Source organism: Penicillium psychrofluorescens (assembly GCF_964197705.1).
Source record: "Penicillium psychrofluorescens genome assembly, chromosome: 3".
In the NCBI taxonomy this organism is placed as follows: Eukaryota; Fungi; Ascomycota; class Eurotiomycetes; order Eurotiales; family Aspergillaceae; genus Penicillium; species Penicillium psychrofluorescens.
The window spans coordinates 148,607-167,553 of NC_133441.1; the positions used below are offsets into that span (position 1 = coordinate 148,607).

Genomic DNA, 18,947 nt, shown 5'->3' on the forward strand with positions numbered 1-18,947 from the left:
TAGATATTCCCGATGGTTTATACCTCTCGGGAATCCTGTTCCCCGCGTCGGCGCCGTGGTTGGGTATTGGGGTTTGTTGGGTGTTGGACGAGGCCATAGTTCCAAGTCTATAGTCTTTGGAGGGTTGATTTCTCAGATGATTGGTAAAGATCATGTGAGCAATCTACTAGAAATTTGAGATTGATTAGGAAAACATCTGCCGGGGATGGGTCGCGTTTTATACTGTCAAGTCGAACGGAACAATCGGACGGAGGGGCGGGCCCGCGCCCGTTTGTCTTTTCCACAGCTTGTAGGCGCGACATGTCAATGGCCTCTGGAGTGTGAAATTCGTACTAAATTTTTTCTATTGACTAGACTCAAAAAATTCAAGGCTTGGTTCGGCTTCTATCTACTACTGTGTAGTTGTCCAGACGCACTGTCTGTATTTCAGCCTCAGGCATACGTTCTTACGCCTTTCTGACTCGTCTGGACAACTTCACCTCGTCAACGATAACTTCCCCATCGCTGCTCTCTTCTTCTTCTTAGAAATTTAGACTTCTCGTCCACTCTTCGTGTCCGACCATCTGGACGGATCAAAATACGTGCAACGAACGGATCGCTCTAGACGGACCAACACGCACCAACAGAGAGCAACAGACGGGGGGAGCGGGTTTCCGTGCCCGTTCAGCTCATGACACGGACACCGAGTCCTCCGTTCGATCTTTGCCAACAACAACTATTCACTACTACGCCTTTGAAATCAGTGCAAATCCACCTTTGTGAATTTTCTGCCATACTTTCTTTGCAAGGTCGGGGTAGAGAGGCCCGACATGGACGACATAGCGGCGTCCCGTACCAAGGCCTGTCGAACATGCGCGAAGGCCAAAGTGCGATGCGAGCCAGAAACAAGCGGTATTTGTAAACGGTTAGGCTTCTCGCATGAATATTGCAGATAAATATTTATCATATACCAGATGCCGCCGATTGAACAAAGAATGCGCCCTTCAAACAGCCAAGACAAATCGGCGCCGTGATCCAAGTACCAACTTGTGAGTTATGCCGAGGACAAAACACAGACATATAAGTACTGACAACTGCCCAGACAAGTAGTCGCTCTGGAACAAAAGCTTGATCGCATGGTTTCCATATTATCGGCATCCCAGCAGTCCAATCCCCACGACAGATCCGATGATCTCCCAAGGGAAACACAGTTAGTGCCAGCAGACGAAATTATTGCTGTCCCAAACTTCGAAGAAGGGGCAAAATTAATGGAAGCTTACTCGAATCAACTGGTTCCTCTTTTTCCTTTCGTTGTGATCCCAGCGGGCACCACCCCAGAAGCGCTATATCAAGAAAAACCCTTCCTTTACCGAATGATTACAATGGTCGCTTGCAAGAATGGTCCACGGCAGCGAGAAATTGCTAAATCTGGGAGGAAGTACCTAGCTGAGCATATTGTTATGAATGTGGAAAACAGCTTGGATCTTCTCCAAGGGCTTTTGGTCCATATCGCTTGGTTCGTCAAGTCAAACGTCTCGTTGGTTAACTCTAGGCTGACTGTTTAACTAAGGCATCATGTTTACCTTCAAGGTATGACGCAAATAGACATGCTGATGCACTTGATTCTGGGGCAGTTGACCAGCTTGGAATTGAATCAGCCCCAGAATTCACGACAACCCATGAATTTCCTGAGAGAACTTGGCGCTACCGATAACCAGACTTCTCGGACTTTAGAAGAGCGACGCGTCTATCTGGGCTGCTACTATCTGACTTCACTGTACGTCTATGGTCTTCATTATTTGCGACTTTTGGTTGACTCTTAACAAGGTTCTCGACCTGTATCCGTAGTATAGAACCAGTCCGTTGGACCAACTACACTGACGAGTGTTGCCATGCTCTTGAAGAAGCCTTGGAGTATAATAGTGACAATTTTCTTGTCCATCTGGTCCGACTGTTCCATTTTGCGGATAAAATTGACAGCACAATCTTGTCCAATGATCTTCACTGCGGAAGCCTATCGTTACCGTTAAATTTGAGTATTCGATGGTTTCAGGAAAAGCTTCAATGTCTGAAAGATTCCTTTCCTTCAGAAGCTCCGCAGTCTAGTACGTTTATGCCATTATTTTCATCGAGGTATCCACTCTAATATCTGAACAGCCATTCTTCTGCTCCATTATCACACAGTAGATTCTTCTTTACAGGATTTCAATCATCGGCGAGCCATTAGACACCTATGGAGATCACTCTTTGACTCAGTTGGATCTACTTTTCTGCTGCTTAAAGTCAACAAAGTCCTTTTTCAGCAGTCTCTACTCCCTTCCAGCAGGCATGTTTCCCATGATCCCCTACACTCTCTGGGCCCAATTTGGCCACGCCATCGTTGTTCTGTCTCGCCTTTCGCTGTACCGGAGTGATCATGGCGGCTGGGACCAAGACTATGTACGGAATACCATTGACTACTATGAGACCTGCGACAAGCTCGTAAAAAAACTCGAAGAGGCTCAACCACTGTATGAAAAGGAACAAGGGCAAAACCAACAAGAAATGCTTGAAGTGTTCAGCAAGGTCTATAGCCGTGTCAACCTGATGAAAGACCGTCATCGTCGAAGACAAGAAGCCACGCAACCGTCCGTACTTCCTCCGGATCCTGCGCTAGATCCTCAATTCGTGCTTCCAATGTCTTTCGACGAAATATTTTCCTTTAGTCAGATTGGGGATTTCTTTGACTAGGACTTCAGTGAAACCCGCTGATAATCGGCCGCTTGAGGAATGGGTTCTTCAATCTATCAATACAGTCGGATGAACCGCAGGTCTTCCATGGGGCCCTTTGTACTTCTTGCATTGGAATAACTTTGACGTCTATATGCCAGACCAAGTGGGCGCGAAATACATATGGAAACTCATATCCGGTTGTGTTGATGGTCCCTCACGCTCTCTACAGCTTCTTGCCAGCAAGTATCAGCCCAGTGATGCAGCTGATGTTGCCAGACCACCAAGCCACGGAGCGCAGGTAGCTTGCTCCACTGGACTCTATGTACGTATACAGCAGGCTGAAGACCACCCGCGACGCTGTATACCAGACACCGATGGTGTTGATGGTCTCATTGTCCACTCCGGCATAAAGGGAGACAAGGACTGCAATTGTCAGTGTACAATTCGTTGATTCAAAAAAGAGACGTACTCGCTGCCACAAAAAACGGATATCCTTCTTGCGCGTTGGCATGCGCCGCCTCCTGGCGCTTGAGCTTGTTGAGAGTGCGTCGGTCCAGTTTGCCCGCCTGTACGGCGGCCTCGCCGTACTTGGAGAGGTCATCACGAGGCATCACATTGTGGTCCAGCCCGTAGAAGTTCTTCTGGACACGGGTGCTCATCAGTACGTATGCAAGCGCCCAGTTGGCCAACAGCAGCGTTGAAGCGTGGTTCTGCGGTGCCTGGCCAGGGGCAGCGCTGAGGCCGAGGGTAGTCAGAATGTTCCTATAAGCGTCAACAAAGGCTTTTATGAGCTGATACTTGATAGCGCGTACGGCATATTGCAATGAAGCGATCTGTCTCGAGAGGGATGTTGTGAGGATATACCTCGGGCGGGCGGATCGCTTTTTATACATAATAGCGGATCTTCGCATGTGGAGGCCGAGGCCGAGGAAGGGGACATGACATCATGGGTGTCGATCCCTAGAGTTTTAGTGCATTGTTGTGTAGAAGAGACAGTTCTTTCATTCCCACATTATTGTTGTTATTATTCATCAAGGATCACGGACATCGCAGAGCTTGTTGGTCCCGCGAATGAGATGGACGATCTGGGTTTAGCTGCAATCCTGGTCACAGTCTAGCAAACCAGCCAGCAGGTCTCGGAGGAATTATGCTTTACGGTCTGCACTAAGGGATCAGCCCAGCTCATGCTCATGATCCTCATCTTATAGCACCTGCTCAACATGCTCTGCGCGGTTCCCAAAACGGCCCGCGCTATGGTGCACCGTACCCCGTTGTAGCTAGGATCTTTTCAACTGGACACAGATGAGGACCGCGCATAAGCGTCTGCTTGTACTTTCAGTCATCAAGAAGGTGGATTTTACAGTGGATCTGCTAGATCACTCTGCAACCTAGTATCAAGTCAAAATTTGCGGAGCAGGCTGAGATCAGGGCTGATACGGTCCAATCTGAATCAGACATTCGAGGCAGTTGCCAGGATGAAACGTCGGTCAAGGAAGATGAAGCAGTTGATGGAGAGACAGAGCTCGGGGATAGAGAGTGAGTAGATGTAGTCAAATGCGCAGAAGATGTTTCCTTTGCCCAACATGGGCTTTCCTGGAAAAGCGATGGCTTTCCTTTCGAAGCAGTGACTAAATCTAGCTAATTTAAAACAAAGGGTATCTCATTTCTAATTCACATCCAAATGGGCCGTTATCAAATCGGCGGCAGACTGTCAAATAGATCATAGTCCCAGAGTTCCGGGCCGCCGTAATCTAGGCTATCAAACCAGCCTCCCAGGTCCATCGGCTACATTCCAATTAGCATTTAAATGCAAAACAGTTGAAGGGGGAGTCGTACCGTAAACTCATTCATGTCGGCTGATAGAAGAACCGCGGGGTCCAGTCCATTGGGCATGTCCGAGACTGGAGTTATCTGGTTTTCAGGCATCGGTGTCTGTAGTAGACAATTAGCATCAAGAAAAAGCACCATCCCCAGCATACAACTCACCTTATCTACCTGACGCTCAGCAACTGCCTGAGCCTCAGGCCACGGGATGCCATTCAGCGTCGTCCGGCAGATCCGTACCACATTCATCGAGGTGGCTTCAATATTTGACGACGGATCCTCTCCCTTCACGCGGGATTTTACCGATGCCAAAACCAGACTCAGGAAGAAATACGGCTTGCAGCCCTTTCCGCCAGCCCCGATCCGACTGGCAAAAGCGTCAACAGTGCGTTCTACAGCTTGCAGCATAGCCCCTTGCTGCGACTGAATCATAAGCCCTAAAACCCCGCTGGAATTTGCTCCTTCCAGTGACGAGGTCTGGTTGACCTCATCTGCCTGCAATGAGAGCTCCACACAGATAGTAAGGGCCGCATGAAAAATTTCGTCACGGAACATCGAGGTTCCGAGTTGTGCAAGCCGTAGAGATCCACCAGCGCCTGTTGCTTCTGACGGAGAAAACGCCAATTGGGATAACATTTCCAGGGATCCTTCAAGGCATATCTTGCGTGAGTATGAGAATTTTGGCAATCTCAGAACGCTAAGTGAAAACGGCCGATGAAGAGCAAGTAGAGACTTGCGCATGATGAACAAGTAGAGGGACTGGGCGAATCGATGCCGTCCGACTTCACCAGGCGGTGTGCCTAGGGTATTGTCCTCAAAGAGAGACGATGCATTTTGCATTAATCGCATGAGCTCTTCGCTTAGCCGCAATGCCTCGTCGTAGGAAAATTCAAACCTAAGACTGTTGATTGTTTTGACAATCCGATGCCGTAAGGGCAGAGACTTCGAAAGGAGGACCTGGTAGAGGTTTTGGGTATAGGCTGTCAAGCTAGACGGAGCTGGGTTGTTCTCCATGTCTGGAGTTAATTTTTCATCCTCCCAGTTCGAAGGCGGGGAGCAGTCACACTCGTCCAAGTCCATAGATGGCGGAAACCCTCCATCCAAGGCGAGCTTGAGATCCAATTCCACAATGGTGGCCCATAGTCGGCGTCGCATTTCACGGTGGAACGGGCTAATTTTGCGAAACCGGGTTGGGTCTCGGTGCAAGCCCATCGTCATCGCGGAGCGGATCAGCCACCCGGACGAGGACCAGGCTACTTCGCTGTCGCTGGACACTGCCAGGCGGGCCACCAAGAGAAGACACTGGGTTTGTATCGTTCGCAGGTTAATTTCAGGGCTGACAAATGTACATAAAATATACGACTGTACCGCCATTATCCACTTCACAGCAGACTTTTGGTAGGTTTCTTGATCTTGGCGGCCCGATGGAACATAGAAAGAACTGCCTGCTGCCAGCACAGCCAGTAGCTGAGCTACAAAAGTGGTGTCATTTGGCAGGGCGTTGTTCCAGTAGTCAGAATACTTCTTCGGAATTGTCAGCTCAGGGCGTTCCTCCTAACGGGGAGTGTCGCTCCATTCATTGAAGTCGATAGGACCATCCCCGGAGCGTTTTTGGCACCACTCACCGATACAAAAGTTGGTACGTGCAGGACTCGGTAGGTAGTCTCAAACGTCTCCAGATACAGCTGGAGTAGCTGGTCCGCTACGTTTCGCGGTGGAACCATATCTTCTAGCTTAAAGGCTTGTTCACGAAAGGCACGCTGATGATCCTGATTCTCTTGGGACCAGAGCCCCCTTTTGAACTGCTTCATATCGGTATACTCAGAGCACTTGCCCTTAGTCTTCCGACCATGGCGCAGAAAGGTCCCAACATCTTGAAACTATTTCCAGTTAGATTTGATGTTCGTTATCACTTCTCGGGCCTACTCACAAACGACATTGAAGTGACATAATGGCTGCGTCCACAATAGTGGGCCTTGCCCTTTTTTCCACGGAAAGACGCATCCGGCAAGTATCGGACACGTTCATCAATTCCTGCGATCTCGTTGCTATGAGCTGTGCCGAGCTCTGAGAAGACGTCACAGACCGACGTTTCGGGGGTCTGGAGCGCTGATGGCCGACCCAATGCATTCTCTAACACATGGAGGCGATGTCGCAGCTCACGCAACTCGCGCTGGTCATCCGGGTGACTGCGCTTTGTCACGCGATTGAAGCTTGATTTTGGCCCCAGTTTGGAGTCAAAAACGAACATGCCAGAGCCCGCAGCCTGGTCGTTCGAATCTCGCGGAGGACGCATCCGCGATACAGAGGGCGACATGCGATGCTCGGAATCAGTCACAGGCCCTGGCTGTGGACTGACAAATACACAGCCGTCCGCAGTCTTAGACCGAACACATTGCCCACAAGGCAGCGAACGATCACATTTTAGCTTGCGCCGCCTGCATTCCGTACAAGACAATGGGGGGCGCCGCCTACGCTGGGGGGATCGCGGCTCTGTGTTGTCTTGCTGGTCGGCCATGATCGATGAAGGACAAATCAATATGATGAACAAAAATTTCTGTACAGACAATAAAGAAGAAACAGTTTCTTCTTATCTGATCGAGCTGGTCGTTAAGAGCCTTGTCAGCAAGTCGGAGGTGAGGCCGCTTTTGGCCTTAAATCCGGAATTCGGAGTTACCTGATAAGGTTAGCGCAGTTTATGATAATTCTACAACTATTCATGTTTAGACTCCAATATATCCATGCAGGGCGATAAATAACGAGCTAATTACAAGTTGATCTCATCAACGCCAGAAGGGCTTCATGACAGAGCGCACGTAGACCAGAAGATAGACCATCAGGTAATTCGAGACGGTGAAGGCGAGGAAGATCCCAAAATACGGCCAGATCTTCGAGGAGTCCAGGCCAATCCCAGACAAATACTATATCGCCAGTTAGCTCTATAATCCTTGTATGACGTGGAAAATCTGTAACTCACGTCATCACCCCAACTATATTCACAATAGCCGCATTTTCTGCTGCTGTCGGGGTTGGACAAGTATCCAACCCCCTTCGAAGACAGCCATGGCCCTGCGTATTCACCACATGTCATGTTCTGTGGACTCTCAAAAATAGTTAATTCACTTTGGCTGCAAATCACAGGAGTACCTCGCAACACGGCAGTGAGGACACCTCCAATCCAATACGTGAACGGTGTGATGTAGTACATGGTAAACTTCCAGAATGCAGGCATCTGCGAATGAGGACGCAGAACTCCATTGAAGAGCTCACACATAATGATGAAGAAAGGCATGAGGGTCGCAGCCACAAGAGAGTCCGCACTAAAAGAGTATATTTTAAGCTCGGGTCCAAGGAAATTTTCGGGGCAATCTTACCTGAGTGCGGCAATCCACTGTCCCCAGGACGTAGCAAAGAGGAAGAACAAGAAGAACATCAAGAAGCTGTATCCGGCTGCAAATCCCAGGGGAAGTCCAACGATGAAGTAATACGGCACATAAAATACCACGGCGCCAACAATAGCATACGGAATCTCGGACACAATCTGTGCTGTACAGAAGGCCACCCAGCTATAAACTCCGCTGGGACCTTCTCTCGCCAACCAGATATCCCGATTCAGGATGAACCGCATGGAGATGGCGTTTATGAATTCTGGAACCAGCATCAAGACTAGGAAGCACGAGAAAGCCTTGGACTGGAGGTCTGTTGCGCTGTTCCCGATCTGGAGGTATGTAAGTCCATTGATGAGAGCATGGAGAAAAGATGCATATAGTCGCGAATATGGGTACTCGGCAGTTCTCCAGAATTGGCGGCATGTCCTCTGGGTCAAAAGTATAGTTTGCTGATGCAAAGGTGGCGATAAGGATGCTCCAAGGCTAGATTGCGCAGACTTATCCTTGTGAGAACGAATCTGAACAATCTCTTTCTTGACGTCTTCGGCTTCTTGGGAGTTCTGCCATACATTGACCCAGTTGACATGGCTTCGAGGGGCTTTCATACTACCAACAACTACCTCAATAAGATAATCGGCTGCATTGGTGACTTTTTCGGGGTTGTCTCCGTGTTCCCTAAAATACTCAAAGATGGCCTGGCCAGATTTCCCTACCGGGCCGAAGTAATACGTACTTCCGCCGGGGCTTAGAGCAAGGACGCGATCAAACTAGCGGTTATTAGCTCTGATTCACTCTCCGTGAAAACAAAACACATACCTCCTCGAGTTGCTGCTGATTTGCCTGGTGGACAGTGCACAGTACTGCCAGTCCTTGATCGGCCAGATGGCGGAGCAGGGCAACAATGCTGGTTGCTCCTTGGCTATCGAGACCACTTGTTGGCTCATCCAAGAACAAAAGCAGTTTAGGTCTGGCGCAGAGCTCCACCCCAATTGTAACCCGTTTCTTCTTTTCAATGTCCAACGATCCAATTAACGCATCCTGGAGCTCCACCAAGTCTAGGGTGTACAAGACTGTTTTCACATAGGCCAGCTTTTCTTCCTTAGGGACATCTCGACTTTGCCGAAGTAGCGCAGAAAATTCAAAGGCTTCCCGGATTGTACTGCTTTCATCATGAATATCCATCTGCTGGCAATATCCAATTTGTCGGTTGAAAGAATGATCAACAGGCTGGTCGTCCACAAACATCGAGCCCGACAAAGCACCTGGGCTCTTTCTTTGCGTGAGTGCGGTCAACACTGCGTCATAACTGTTAGTTGATCTGGGGGCACAGAGATATCACGAACGTACACGTAGACTTGCCCGCCCCCGAAGCTCCAACAAGCGCCGTTAAAGTCCCTGGCTTGCAGAAGCCGTCCACTCCATGTAGCAATTGCCGACTTCCGACATGTAAGTCAAGGTCAGCCCATGTAAAAGTGGACTCGGTCGGCGCAATTGCCTGGTTAGATTTGCTTTCCGAAAATGGGGCTGGCGGCGCATTCGGATCCACCGAAACAGGAGTATTCTCTTCGTCGGGTTGAGTATTCACATTCCGGTTAAGCAAGCTCTGGGAGCCTTTGTACTGAATCGGTCCAGCACTGCCCAATTCCCACTCAAGGATCTCGCTCAGCCAGCAGGTGAGCCCAACAAAAACAACAGTAAAGAGACAAAGGACGCCAAAGTTGCGCCACACATGACTGTAGTAGAAGCCGAACTGGGCCGCCAAATAGTCGTCACCGTTTACTACCGTACTGCCGAGCTGGCTGCCAGCATAAGCACAAGTTTGATATGTGACATCGGTATAGTTTGGCCCAGATGGGACAATCTTGGCAGATTCGCAGGCGAACTTGGCATTATGGAACTCGGCTGCCATAACGGACTCGTAGGTATACAGTGCCGGTGTGATATACTAGCCCGCAATGTTAGACTTTCTTTCTGAAAGGCGTTGTCAGGGGAACTTACTGCTAGCCACCCAACCCACGGAACATCTTGCATTAGCTGGTCCACCGATAGGACATATCCACCAAACACAATGCAAAACAACACAGAGATTCCGCAATAGCGCAAAGCAACCTCAAAATTATTGAACAGCGCTGCAAAGACACGGAACTGCGCTGTGAGGCAAATCGTGCACGTATAGATGAAGAGGAAATCGATAAAGAATGAGCCAGCCTACTCCAGCGTTAGCACATCGATGAAAGAGGAATATCGGCTTAGATTACCTCCGAGCGTAGACCTGACAAAAAGTACAAGACAATCAGGTACAAGAATGTAAGAACAGCAGCTACGGCCAAGTCTGCAAGAACCCGAGCCAGACAGACAGCAGTCGGTCGTACAAACGCGAGCTTCTTCTGACGAGTCTGGATCTCCTTACCCTGCATTGCGTCTTCCAACTCGGACATTTGCAACCAAGCAAGCAAAATCGAGGAGTAAAATAATACACCTCCGCGCGAGTAGATGCCCTCCGTGGTCTGGGGCTGATCATAAAACATAGATCCCACCAGCAGCCCGTAAACCACACAAGAGATCAACTTGATGTACAAAGGGCTCATGTGTCCTTTCATCTGCCACACCTGTCTTTTGGCACACAGCACAATCTGCCGGAAGAGGGAGATGGTGTATGGTGATTTGGATGACACGAAACGAGATTTGTCGCTTTGGAGGGTTTTCTTGAATTCATCCACACTGCCAGACTCCGAGTCACTCTGACAAAACGAGCCCCCCTTCAGCCGCCTATTCTCGTAGTCCTTGACCTCTGCATCAATCTTCTTAAACGCGGTGCTTTGTCGGAATGCATTCTCGAGTTCAATTGGTCCCTTGGGCGCACGGTTTTCCCAGCCTGGACGAAACCTGCGCCGCTCGGGAACAGGGATACTGGTTAGGAAATCAGATGTTGTCTGCATGTCGGCACATTCATAGCCCAAATCCTCGAAGTACTTCTTGGCTTCGTTTGCCGGGCCCTGAAAGAGCATTCGCCCTTCTTCAATCAAGATCACCTTGTCCATCAACTCATATATAGCATCAGATGCTTGGTATAGCGTGAGGAGAGTCGATTTTCGAGAGGTGTCTGTCATGATCCGCAGAGAACGTGCATAGTCCAGAGCAGAAGACGCATCCAGTCCCCTGGTGGAATTATCCCAGCATGTCACGGAAGAGTCAGTGGCCAAGGTCTCAATGATAGAAATCCGTTTCCGCTCTCCACCCGAAACGCCTCGTATATACTCGTTGCCCACCAACGTATTCATGGTGTGTGACATGCCGAAGACTCGGCTGTAGATCTCAAGATACCGTGGGATGCGTTCACGGTATCTTTTCGGGGTTTTGCTCTGCAACGCAAATTCCAGGGTCTGGCGCACATTCAGTGTAGGAAAATGAACGTCGTCCTCGGGCACATATGCCACGGCTCCCCGATAATGCTTCTGGACCTCCTCTTGACTCAGACCGGAATAGTCAATTGAACCAGTCACCCCAAGAAAAGACGAGTGGTGTCCGGCAACTGTGCGGAGAAAGGTTGAACAGCCCGCACCAGGGCGACCGAGCACGCTAGAGATCTGTCAGTCTTATAGATCACACCATCAACACCGATCAGACTCACAGCATGATCTCCCCACTCTGTACAACTCCGGAGAAGTCTCGGATGAGAGGACGTCCATGTTGGGGCTTCTTGCTTGAAATCCACGGCTGGATTGTCCATTCATAGACATCACGCATAGTCAGTGTGCGCCACAGCGCGGTAGCTAAAGTCTTGATATCGGCGTGGCTGTTTCCCTCTCCCCAGGTTGAAAGTGACTGGAAGCACACACCCCGATTCGACCGTTTCTTGCCATCCTGGATTTGTTCCTCGAGGAATTTATCAAAGGACGAGTGCGGTTCTGGATACTGTGGAAGGTCCTTCTCCGTCAGGCATCGATGAATATCGGCGATGGCATCCTCGTCCTCGTGGGATGCTTGCACACGAGGAGGGCCATTCTTGTCTGGGTTGGCTTCCGAGGCGGGGGCAAAGACCGAGCTATGAGTATGGGGGTATAGAGGAGCAGGCATGCTGCACGTTCTTGATGCTATGGGTTGCAGGTGTATAGACAATCCTGCATTTTTGTGGTTAAGAGGCGTAAAAAGAGCAACTGGGGCCTTCTTGTTATTATGTACTAAAATACCACAGCCGGGAAGGGAAGCCAAGTACCAGACTGGTGGAGTCTTTTGTGAATCATAGCATGGCAAGAATAGAAAAGAAATTGCGGCCGAGGGCCCATCACCGTTTCTATCTGATCATTCTTGGATCTAAAGGGTTCGACAAGTGATCCGGTTGGTCAACCCCGAAAACCCAGTGAATCAGACCCCCTCATAGTGCCCGAGTCGGGCAGGCCACCAGAGAGTAGCCGGACTCCGCGGGTGTCGGCAAAATCATAGACAGAAAAAGGAAGCCAAGACGAGAGCTCCACCGGGTGGTGGCGGCTGGTTCGATCTGAGAAAGGGTGGGGGCCTATCCTGGCAGCACCTGAGCTCCACTTGGGATAATTATTGTCCGGTCAGACTCGATCACGATAAAGCGACGCTAGGTGCAGAAATACACGATGTTCGAGTCACATTATTATTATCAATTTATGTGAATTTCAGTTACAAATGGCATTGATCACGGTCGATGTCTGCCTACTATACTCCATGACAGATTTAAACTATTCATCGTCAATTGTTCTTCTTCTCGTAGTGCAACTGACTGTGAAGACCAATTCATAGTAATCACGAATAATTGATGCCGATCACATTAGGTTCAACAGTTAATCGACACACGGGACTGAGGTTCGTTAGTAATACGTTCATAGTCAGTGACTAACTATTCTGTCCACCGCCCAGTTCCGACGACTCCCACCCACTTCAACCTCCCCCAACCAAGAGGATGCGGTACAATGCCCTGATCCGCACGCATCACATAACCTCGCGCAAGAAAGTTGCTGCGCTCAAGCGCGCCGCTGACACTCACCAATGCTCCGTGCTGCTCCGCTACGGCGGCTGTCCCGGCATCATGTACGTCGAGGGGGACGGACGCGACGGAGTGGACGCCTGGCTGGGCGAAGTGCGCCAGCTGAAATATAAAGACTTCCAGCTGGTGGCGAGGCCGGGGTTGCTCGTACTTGAGAATGACGACTCTAAGGACAGCAGCAATGCCAGTAGTGGCTCAGATGATCTCGAAATGGGGGTGTCGGAGGTTGATAGCGTCAAGGAGTTTGGGAGTCGAATGGCTCAGCGTGGAGTCTGGGGGTGGTGGCGGAGCGGAATGGGATACACTTAGGACTGCGATAGTCGATGTTCTACTATCACAGATACGCCAATTCACAGTCATCAGGTCATCCAAGGTTGTCTAATGCTATACATATCCAGGTCAAAACATCCGCCAGCAGATTATTCCCTCGCGCCCCAACACCGAATACACATGTCATCAAGAACTACAGTCCTCATCGGATCAATTATGAGCAGGGAAGCTCAAGAGACGGCATACTTCCTGGAAGCCAGTATTAGCACCAATCTCGCCCCGAAAGTGGAGCGACTCTCACCTTGCGTCGTTTCCGGAAATCATCGTACAGCTTCTTCCACGCAACGCGGTTTTCGCAACCGCTCTCCTGCGGTGTTCCGGAGAAAAACTTGCAGCGGGGCTGGGAATCGGCCAACTCATCCGTCGACCACATCACCCACGGCTTCCAGTCATTAGAGAAATGCACGAACGCTGCCTCGTCCGATGCCTTTTCGGGGTCCCACTCATCGCGGTCATTGCCCAAGTAGTGCCCGTGGTCCTTAGCGCGGAACTCGCCCGTGATTAGGCCGTACTGCCGGTGAGGAAGCACCAACGCCGAGTCCGCGTAGCGACTGTTCAACAAGTCCATATCGTAACGGTTCGAGGTCGAGTCCAGCTTGAGCTGGCCATGCGCAGCGGCCAGGGCCAAATTCTTCAGGGCATAGTACTCGGTAAACGAGGGTTCGAGGACGATCAGCAGCGAGGACAGCTGCCATTCGGGCAGGAGCCAGTATGCTCGGGGCATCGCGACAGGGGCAGACGGCAAGAAAAATAATTCGTCCAGGTTCTGCAGGAGGGTCACGTCGGAATCGAGTTGAATGATGCGATCGTATGCGACCTCGGCGAAAGCGAAGAATTTTGAGATGCTCTTATCCCATGACTCCTGGGCTGCTAATCAAGAACCGTCAGCTTTGGGGGTTTTGTTAAATGCAGTGTAACAACACACCTTCCTGGTCGGGCTTCTTGAGCCCTTCTATAGAAACGGGTACCACCCGCACGTTATACTTCTCCTTGGCTAGCATCAACAACTGACTCGTCCGGTCATTATCATCCGACACCACCAGATCCCAATCCTGCGGGTAAAACAGCACGCGGTCCGCTCGACTGCCATATCTATGCAGGGCCTCGAACACCATGAGGGCATTGCAGAGATAGGTTGAGGAGGTGGCATATTGGGTGTAGGCAAACCGCGACCAGTCGACCTTGTTGTAATTTATGTGCGGGATGGGCGCCGGGGGCGGTGGTGGTCCTTTACGCCAGCTCCATAAGAAGAAAAGAGCCAGGACGGCGAAGAGGACCCAGGTTCGGATATGGCGTAGTTGGCGTTTGATCACGGCCAGGCATGACTCATCGGGAATATCAAAAAAGTCTTGCTCGGATGCGGCTGAATCCCGACGTTTGGTCGGGACTCTGGGGCTGTTGGTCACCATCGTCGGGGGTGTCGAGAGAGGAACAATAATGGAAAGACGCGATCGACCGTGAATGAGCCGGGCTTAGTCATCTCTAGATCTAACCTCAGTGGGTTAACTAACATGAACATGTTGCAGATCAACCTTGAAATTCTGATGGATTTAACATCTATGTATTTACTCGTCCACTCCTTATATACTCCGCCCCAGCTCACTAACACATCTCCTCGATGGGCTGCGGTTCTCCGCCATGCGGAAGCAATCGAGCATCGCCCGACGAGGTCGAGTGGTTATCGTCCACTTGCACGATAATATCCGTCTTGACCGTTACCTGGCCGTCGTTGGCCGGCTGCGGTGCGTTGTGTTCCTTGGACACTCGACTCTCACACCGTTCGTGTAAGCCCCACGGGTACGGTGTCCGCTCTTCGTCATGCTCCCAGTGTTGCCCCATCGATGACTCTAGCGGGTCCTTGCCCCGGGGTTTCAACTCGGTATCATCAGTGTTGTTTTCCTTGGTCGCAGACCGAGATCGGGACCAGTAGCCATGAGGTCGGCCTATACGGCGCTGATCGACAATCGTTCGGAGGAAGATCCGAGCCACGGGGGCGCACGACGCCAGCAGGATACTATAATTCTCGATCCTGCAAGCATGGGGGTTAGTCACTAATCCAGCACAGAGAGAAAGGAGAATACTCACTTGACCCAGAGCACAAAGGACACGATATTATAAGTGAAGTCGAGTCGATCACCGAGGGACTTGAGTTTCTACACTATTGTTAACTCTGGACATCCAGTATTCACAAATCACTCACATAGGTCTTGACAATCGAGGCGGCTCCCGACAATATCAGAGGTCCGCTGAGAGTGAGAGTCTGCCAGATGCGGCGGGACCGGACGGTGTTATTGATCTTGCGGAACTGATACCAGAAGGACACGTTGGGTTCCCGGTGCAGAGTTCGCAGGAAGAACTGCCAGAGTTCTACAGCAGCCAGCACGCCGAGGAAGAAGTCAATCAAGGAGTTAAATCCTCCTTGCACAAAGCCAACGGTTGTCTGGACGGTGGGAGATTGACACTTCACCGAACCATCGGCCGGCAGCGCGGTCCACATGTAGTGGAAATATTGCACCCGATCAGTCGGGCGATACGGGTTCGGCCCACACTGGACGATGATCTGGACAATGGTGATCATGTTGACCACAACCTGCACGATGCCGCAAATGGTGATGGACAGGCGGATCCTCCTGTCGCTGGCTGCGAAGCAAGTCGATAAAAACCACATCATGCCCGTCCGGGAGATCATGGCCGATGCCACCGCTGCCGAGCTTTGGTCAGTGCCGGACTTTGGTCAGTGCCGGACTAGCTCGAGACAAACCACAGACATACCGATCGGTTGGGACACAAAGTCCCATTTCATCGCGTGTGTTCTCTGTTCCTCGTTAAGGTAGAAATAATGGCGACCTAGACCCCAAGATGCTGCCGTTTGGATCATGCTCATATGAGTGACGTCGCAGCCATAGGCGATGAGAAAGAGAACATCTTCGTACCCCCAGACCCTCTCTGGCGCGCTGACCTGTGGCATCATCCAACGAATCCAGATCTTGACACCATAGCGAAACAGCAGCGCGACGCCGACAATAGCCGTGAGGACCTACTGCTCATGTCAATGGCTGCCAATTCATTGAGTCTCGGGTTTATCTTACCCAGCAAGCAGCAAATGTGGCCGTCCCTATTCCCGACATTAATCTTATGTCCTGTCAGGGCGCTGCACACGAGGGAACCCACCGATATCAATATCGCCTTCATTTGGCCGCGGAATGCTGCTGCTCATTGTGCGGGAGGAATGCAAGGGCCGAGGAGAAAGCAATGAAACAGAGGTGAGAGAGAGTGGGCAACGGCCGATGCTGTGCGAAGACGCAATTCAAATAGTCGCATGGAGAAGAGAGATTCATCAGACGGTTCATTCGGATCGTCCGATAGCCGAGTTAAAAGACGATAAACTTCGGGTGCACCCTTTACAGGTCATATCCTGGCGAGTGAGCGAGGTATTGGGCCCGGGAGCTGACGGGTCGCAAGGGATACCAGGCAAACCCAGTGATGATTTTCCAGCTATTATTCGAGGACCTGGAATGGGTGAACCATGGGCCATGGCCATCCCTGTCGGGAGGATACTCATCATGTTCAGCAATAATACCTTCCCATCCATTGCTGCCATGATCTGTAAGTACAAAGAGGGTCCATGTGGCATCATGCCGGCCATGCGATACGTAACCCAGCCGGGTATGCAATGAGAGCACCCGAGCGCTCGGCACCAAAAAGCAAAGAATGTGTACAAACGATGGTTACACCGGATGGAGTATGCGACACCGGATGCGTCAACGGGACTCGGAATCGCTGGAACTGACTGGGGTGGTCGACCCTGTCATGGAGTGGATCCGGCTCAGCTCCCGCAGAGGTAAGGGGCGTCGCCTATGCAATCCATTCCACTAGCCGGCCACTAGACGGTGATCCGTGGGGCGGATCGCCTGGAGATCTCTCAGATCCAACAGAGTAGGTTTACCTGTTCTAGCCCCAATTCTCGGGGTCTGTCTCATCTTGTGAGTGAAGAGATTGGAAGAAAAAAGCGGAAGAAAAAAAAAACTTGTCTCGAATTATGATTTACGGTACTCCTTTGTCTCGGTCGACACGCCGCATCTCCACTAGTGACTCTCCGGCCCTCGCATACGCCTCAAAGGTGATCTCGAGTCCCGCCACGCTGGCCAACTGGCGCCATTCGGGAGCGCTGCGCTCACGCCCGCCATACAGGGCAATCATGTTGGCATGCAGGGACGTGTAGGTCATGTTCTTGGCGTACTCATGTATCAGCAACCGTGATTCCGGTCCCATGGCACGCGAGATCTTCTGCAGCAGGGCTACCGCATCCAGGTCCGGCAGATTATGGACAATATGCTGAAGAGAGTAGACCCGCGCACCCTTGATAGGCTGCTCGCCCAGTTCCTTGTAGTTCCATTCCATCAGACGCACTCCCGACACATTGTCGATTTCGGCGTTGAACTCCTGCACCACCAGACTTTCCGGTCTCAGGTGGGGGTACGCCGCCTGGACCTCGAGTAATAATTCCCCCCGCCCACCCCCGATGTCGACCATGGCCACGGAGTCGCCATCTCCGGCCAGAGCGGCGTCTAGATCATACCCGAGGGACTGGACGCGCTGGGGCATAGTGCCAAACTTGAGGAACTTGCCCACCATGAATTCGTTGAAGCTGTCCATGCGGCCGGTCTTCTCCATGATCGAGTACGTATGTTCTTGGGCTAGATCATCTTCGCCCATGAGCCGGTAGGCGTATTGCAGGGGACCGTCTGCATCGGCAAAGGGATACTCAAAGTTGGTATCTTCGAGCTTCTTCATCAGGAATGCCCCAGCCATCAACCCCTCGGTCGTGCTAAGGGTCGCCGTCAGCACCTGTCCTTCTGTCTGACTGTCTGACTCACTTACAAATGCAAGACCCCATGCACTGCAGAAGGCATTTTATCCATATGTCTTGTGATGGCGTTAGCAGCAAAATGATCCTCGTCCACGCGATCCACCAGGCCCAGGCCGGCCATGATGTAGAGCGTATCCGCTATAGAACGAGTGAATATACACCTAACATGCAAACAGCAGTCCACCTACCGGCTAGTCTGGTACCTATGCGTCGGGTCAGTCTGTGCCCAATCTCCAGAGGGACCAGTCAACCTACCGAGCTGAGCCTCGCTTTTGGATCGGGCCTGGTTGCAGGCCGCGGCCACTTCGTCTGCGGTCGCCGGGCTGTGATGTACCAGCTCGCTGAACATGTTAAAATGCACCGCGACCGGTACGAAGCCCAGTGATGCTGGCTGCGCCTTCTCTCAATCACCTGTTCATGCTGGTCTGAAACAAAAAAAAAAAAAAAAAAAAAAAAGACTAACCACGGTGACAGTCGCCGCCAGGGCCGCGCCCGGGGGCACGGCGGGGCTGGACTGTTTGGAGAGACCCAGCCGCTGGGCCAATCGCTGAAGGAAAGACATGGCACAGGGAATCAGTCCAAAAAAAAAAGAGAAAGACGGCTTGTTGTAAAAGTCAATGAATCTACACAGCGCAAAGAGAGGGGGGTTCTTAAGTCATAGATTCCTGGCGAGCAATGCCGAATTCCTGGGCAAATAGACATAAGAGCATACACATCCGATGCACTAGTGCCGCGGGCTATCGCAGGCCCTAGCTGTTCGGGGCAAAGTGCCGAGTCAATTACCATGGATTGGGCGATCACATCGCCCGGGGCCGCCTGGTGGGGCCCG

The 18,947-nt window shown here is 51.2% G+C and overlaps 7 protein-coding genes across 7 annotated transcripts; 1 reads left to right on the forward strand and 6 right to left on the reverse strand.

Moving 5' to 3' along the window:
• Nucleotides 1–2,914: 2,914 nt before the first annotated feature.
• Nucleotides 2,915–3,508, reverse strand: PFLUO_LOCUS4189 (uncharacterized protein; the record flags this gene model as incomplete). Its single annotated transcript, XM_073781514.1, has 3 exons — nt 2,915–3,114; nt 3,161–3,453; nt 3,504–3,508. The coding sequence occupies 3 exons, from the start codon at nt 3,506–3,508 to the stop codon at nt 2,915–2,917; spliced, it is 498 nt and encodes a 165-aa protein (XP_073638261.1).
• An 875-nt stretch (nt 3,509–4,383) lies between these two features.
• Nucleotides 4,384–6,832, reverse strand: PFLUO_LOCUS4190 (uncharacterized protein; the record flags this gene model as incomplete). The annotated part of the gene is made up of 5 exons (XM_073781515.1): nt 4,384–4,476; nt 4,528–4,623; nt 4,678–6,069; nt 6,141–6,395; nt 6,446–6,832. 5 exons carry the CDS (start codon nt 6,830–6,832, stop codon nt 4,384–4,386), a joined length of 2,223 nt encoding a protein of 740 aa, XP_073638262.1.
• A 466-nt stretch (nt 6,833–7,298) lies between these two features.
• Nucleotides 7,299–11,981, reverse strand: PFLUO_LOCUS4191 (uncharacterized protein; the record flags this gene model as incomplete). The annotated part of the gene is made up of 8 exons (XM_073781516.1): nt 7,299–7,436; nt 7,493–7,835; nt 7,890–8,671; nt 8,721–9,199; nt 9,252–9,849; nt 9,903–10,112; nt 10,163–11,483; nt 11,536–11,981. 8 exons carry the CDS (start codon nt 11,979–11,981, stop codon nt 7,299–7,301), a joined length of 4,317 nt encoding a protein of 1,438 aa, XP_073638263.1.
• An 853-nt stretch (nt 11,982–12,834) lies between these two features.
• PFLUO_LOCUS4192 (uncharacterized protein) lies at nt 12,835–13,227 on the forward strand (the record flags this gene model as incomplete). Its single annotated transcript, XM_073781517.1, has 1 exon — nt 12,835–13,227. One exon carries the CDS (start codon nt 12,835–12,837, stop codon nt 13,225–13,227), a length of 393 nt encoding a protein of 130 aa, XP_073638264.1.
• Nucleotides 13,228–13,398: 171 nt separating this feature from the next.
• PFLUO_LOCUS4193 (N-acetylglucosaminyltransferase) lies at nt 13,399–14,657 on the reverse strand (the record flags this gene model as incomplete). Its single annotated transcript, XM_073781518.1, has 3 exons — nt 13,399–13,437; nt 13,490–14,118; nt 14,174–14,657. The coding sequence occupies 3 exons, from the start codon at nt 14,655–14,657 to the stop codon at nt 13,399–13,401; spliced, it is 1,152 nt and encodes a 383-aa protein (XP_073638265.1).
• Nucleotides 14,658–14,850: 193 nt separating this feature from the next.
• PFLUO_LOCUS4194 (uncharacterized protein) lies at nt 14,851–16,051 on the reverse strand (the record flags this gene model as incomplete). Its single annotated transcript, XM_073781519.1, has 4 exons — nt 14,851–15,277; nt 15,334–15,401; nt 15,449–15,951; nt 16,021–16,051. The coding sequence occupies 4 exons, from the start codon at nt 16,049–16,051 to the stop codon at nt 14,851–14,853; spliced, it is 1,029 nt and encodes a 342-aa protein (XP_073638266.1).
• A 1,241-nt stretch (nt 16,052–17,292) lies between these two features.
• On the reverse strand, nt 17,293–18,467 carry PFLUO_LOCUS4195 (uncharacterized protein; the record flags this gene model as incomplete). The annotated part of the gene is made up of 4 exons (XM_073781520.1): nt 17,293–18,076; nt 18,130–18,256; nt 18,307–18,321; nt 18,374–18,467. The coding sequence occupies 4 exons, from the start codon at nt 18,465–18,467 to the stop codon at nt 17,293–17,295; spliced, it is 1,020 nt and encodes a 339-aa protein (XP_073638267.1).
• Nucleotides 18,468–18,947: the final 480 nt, after the last annotated feature.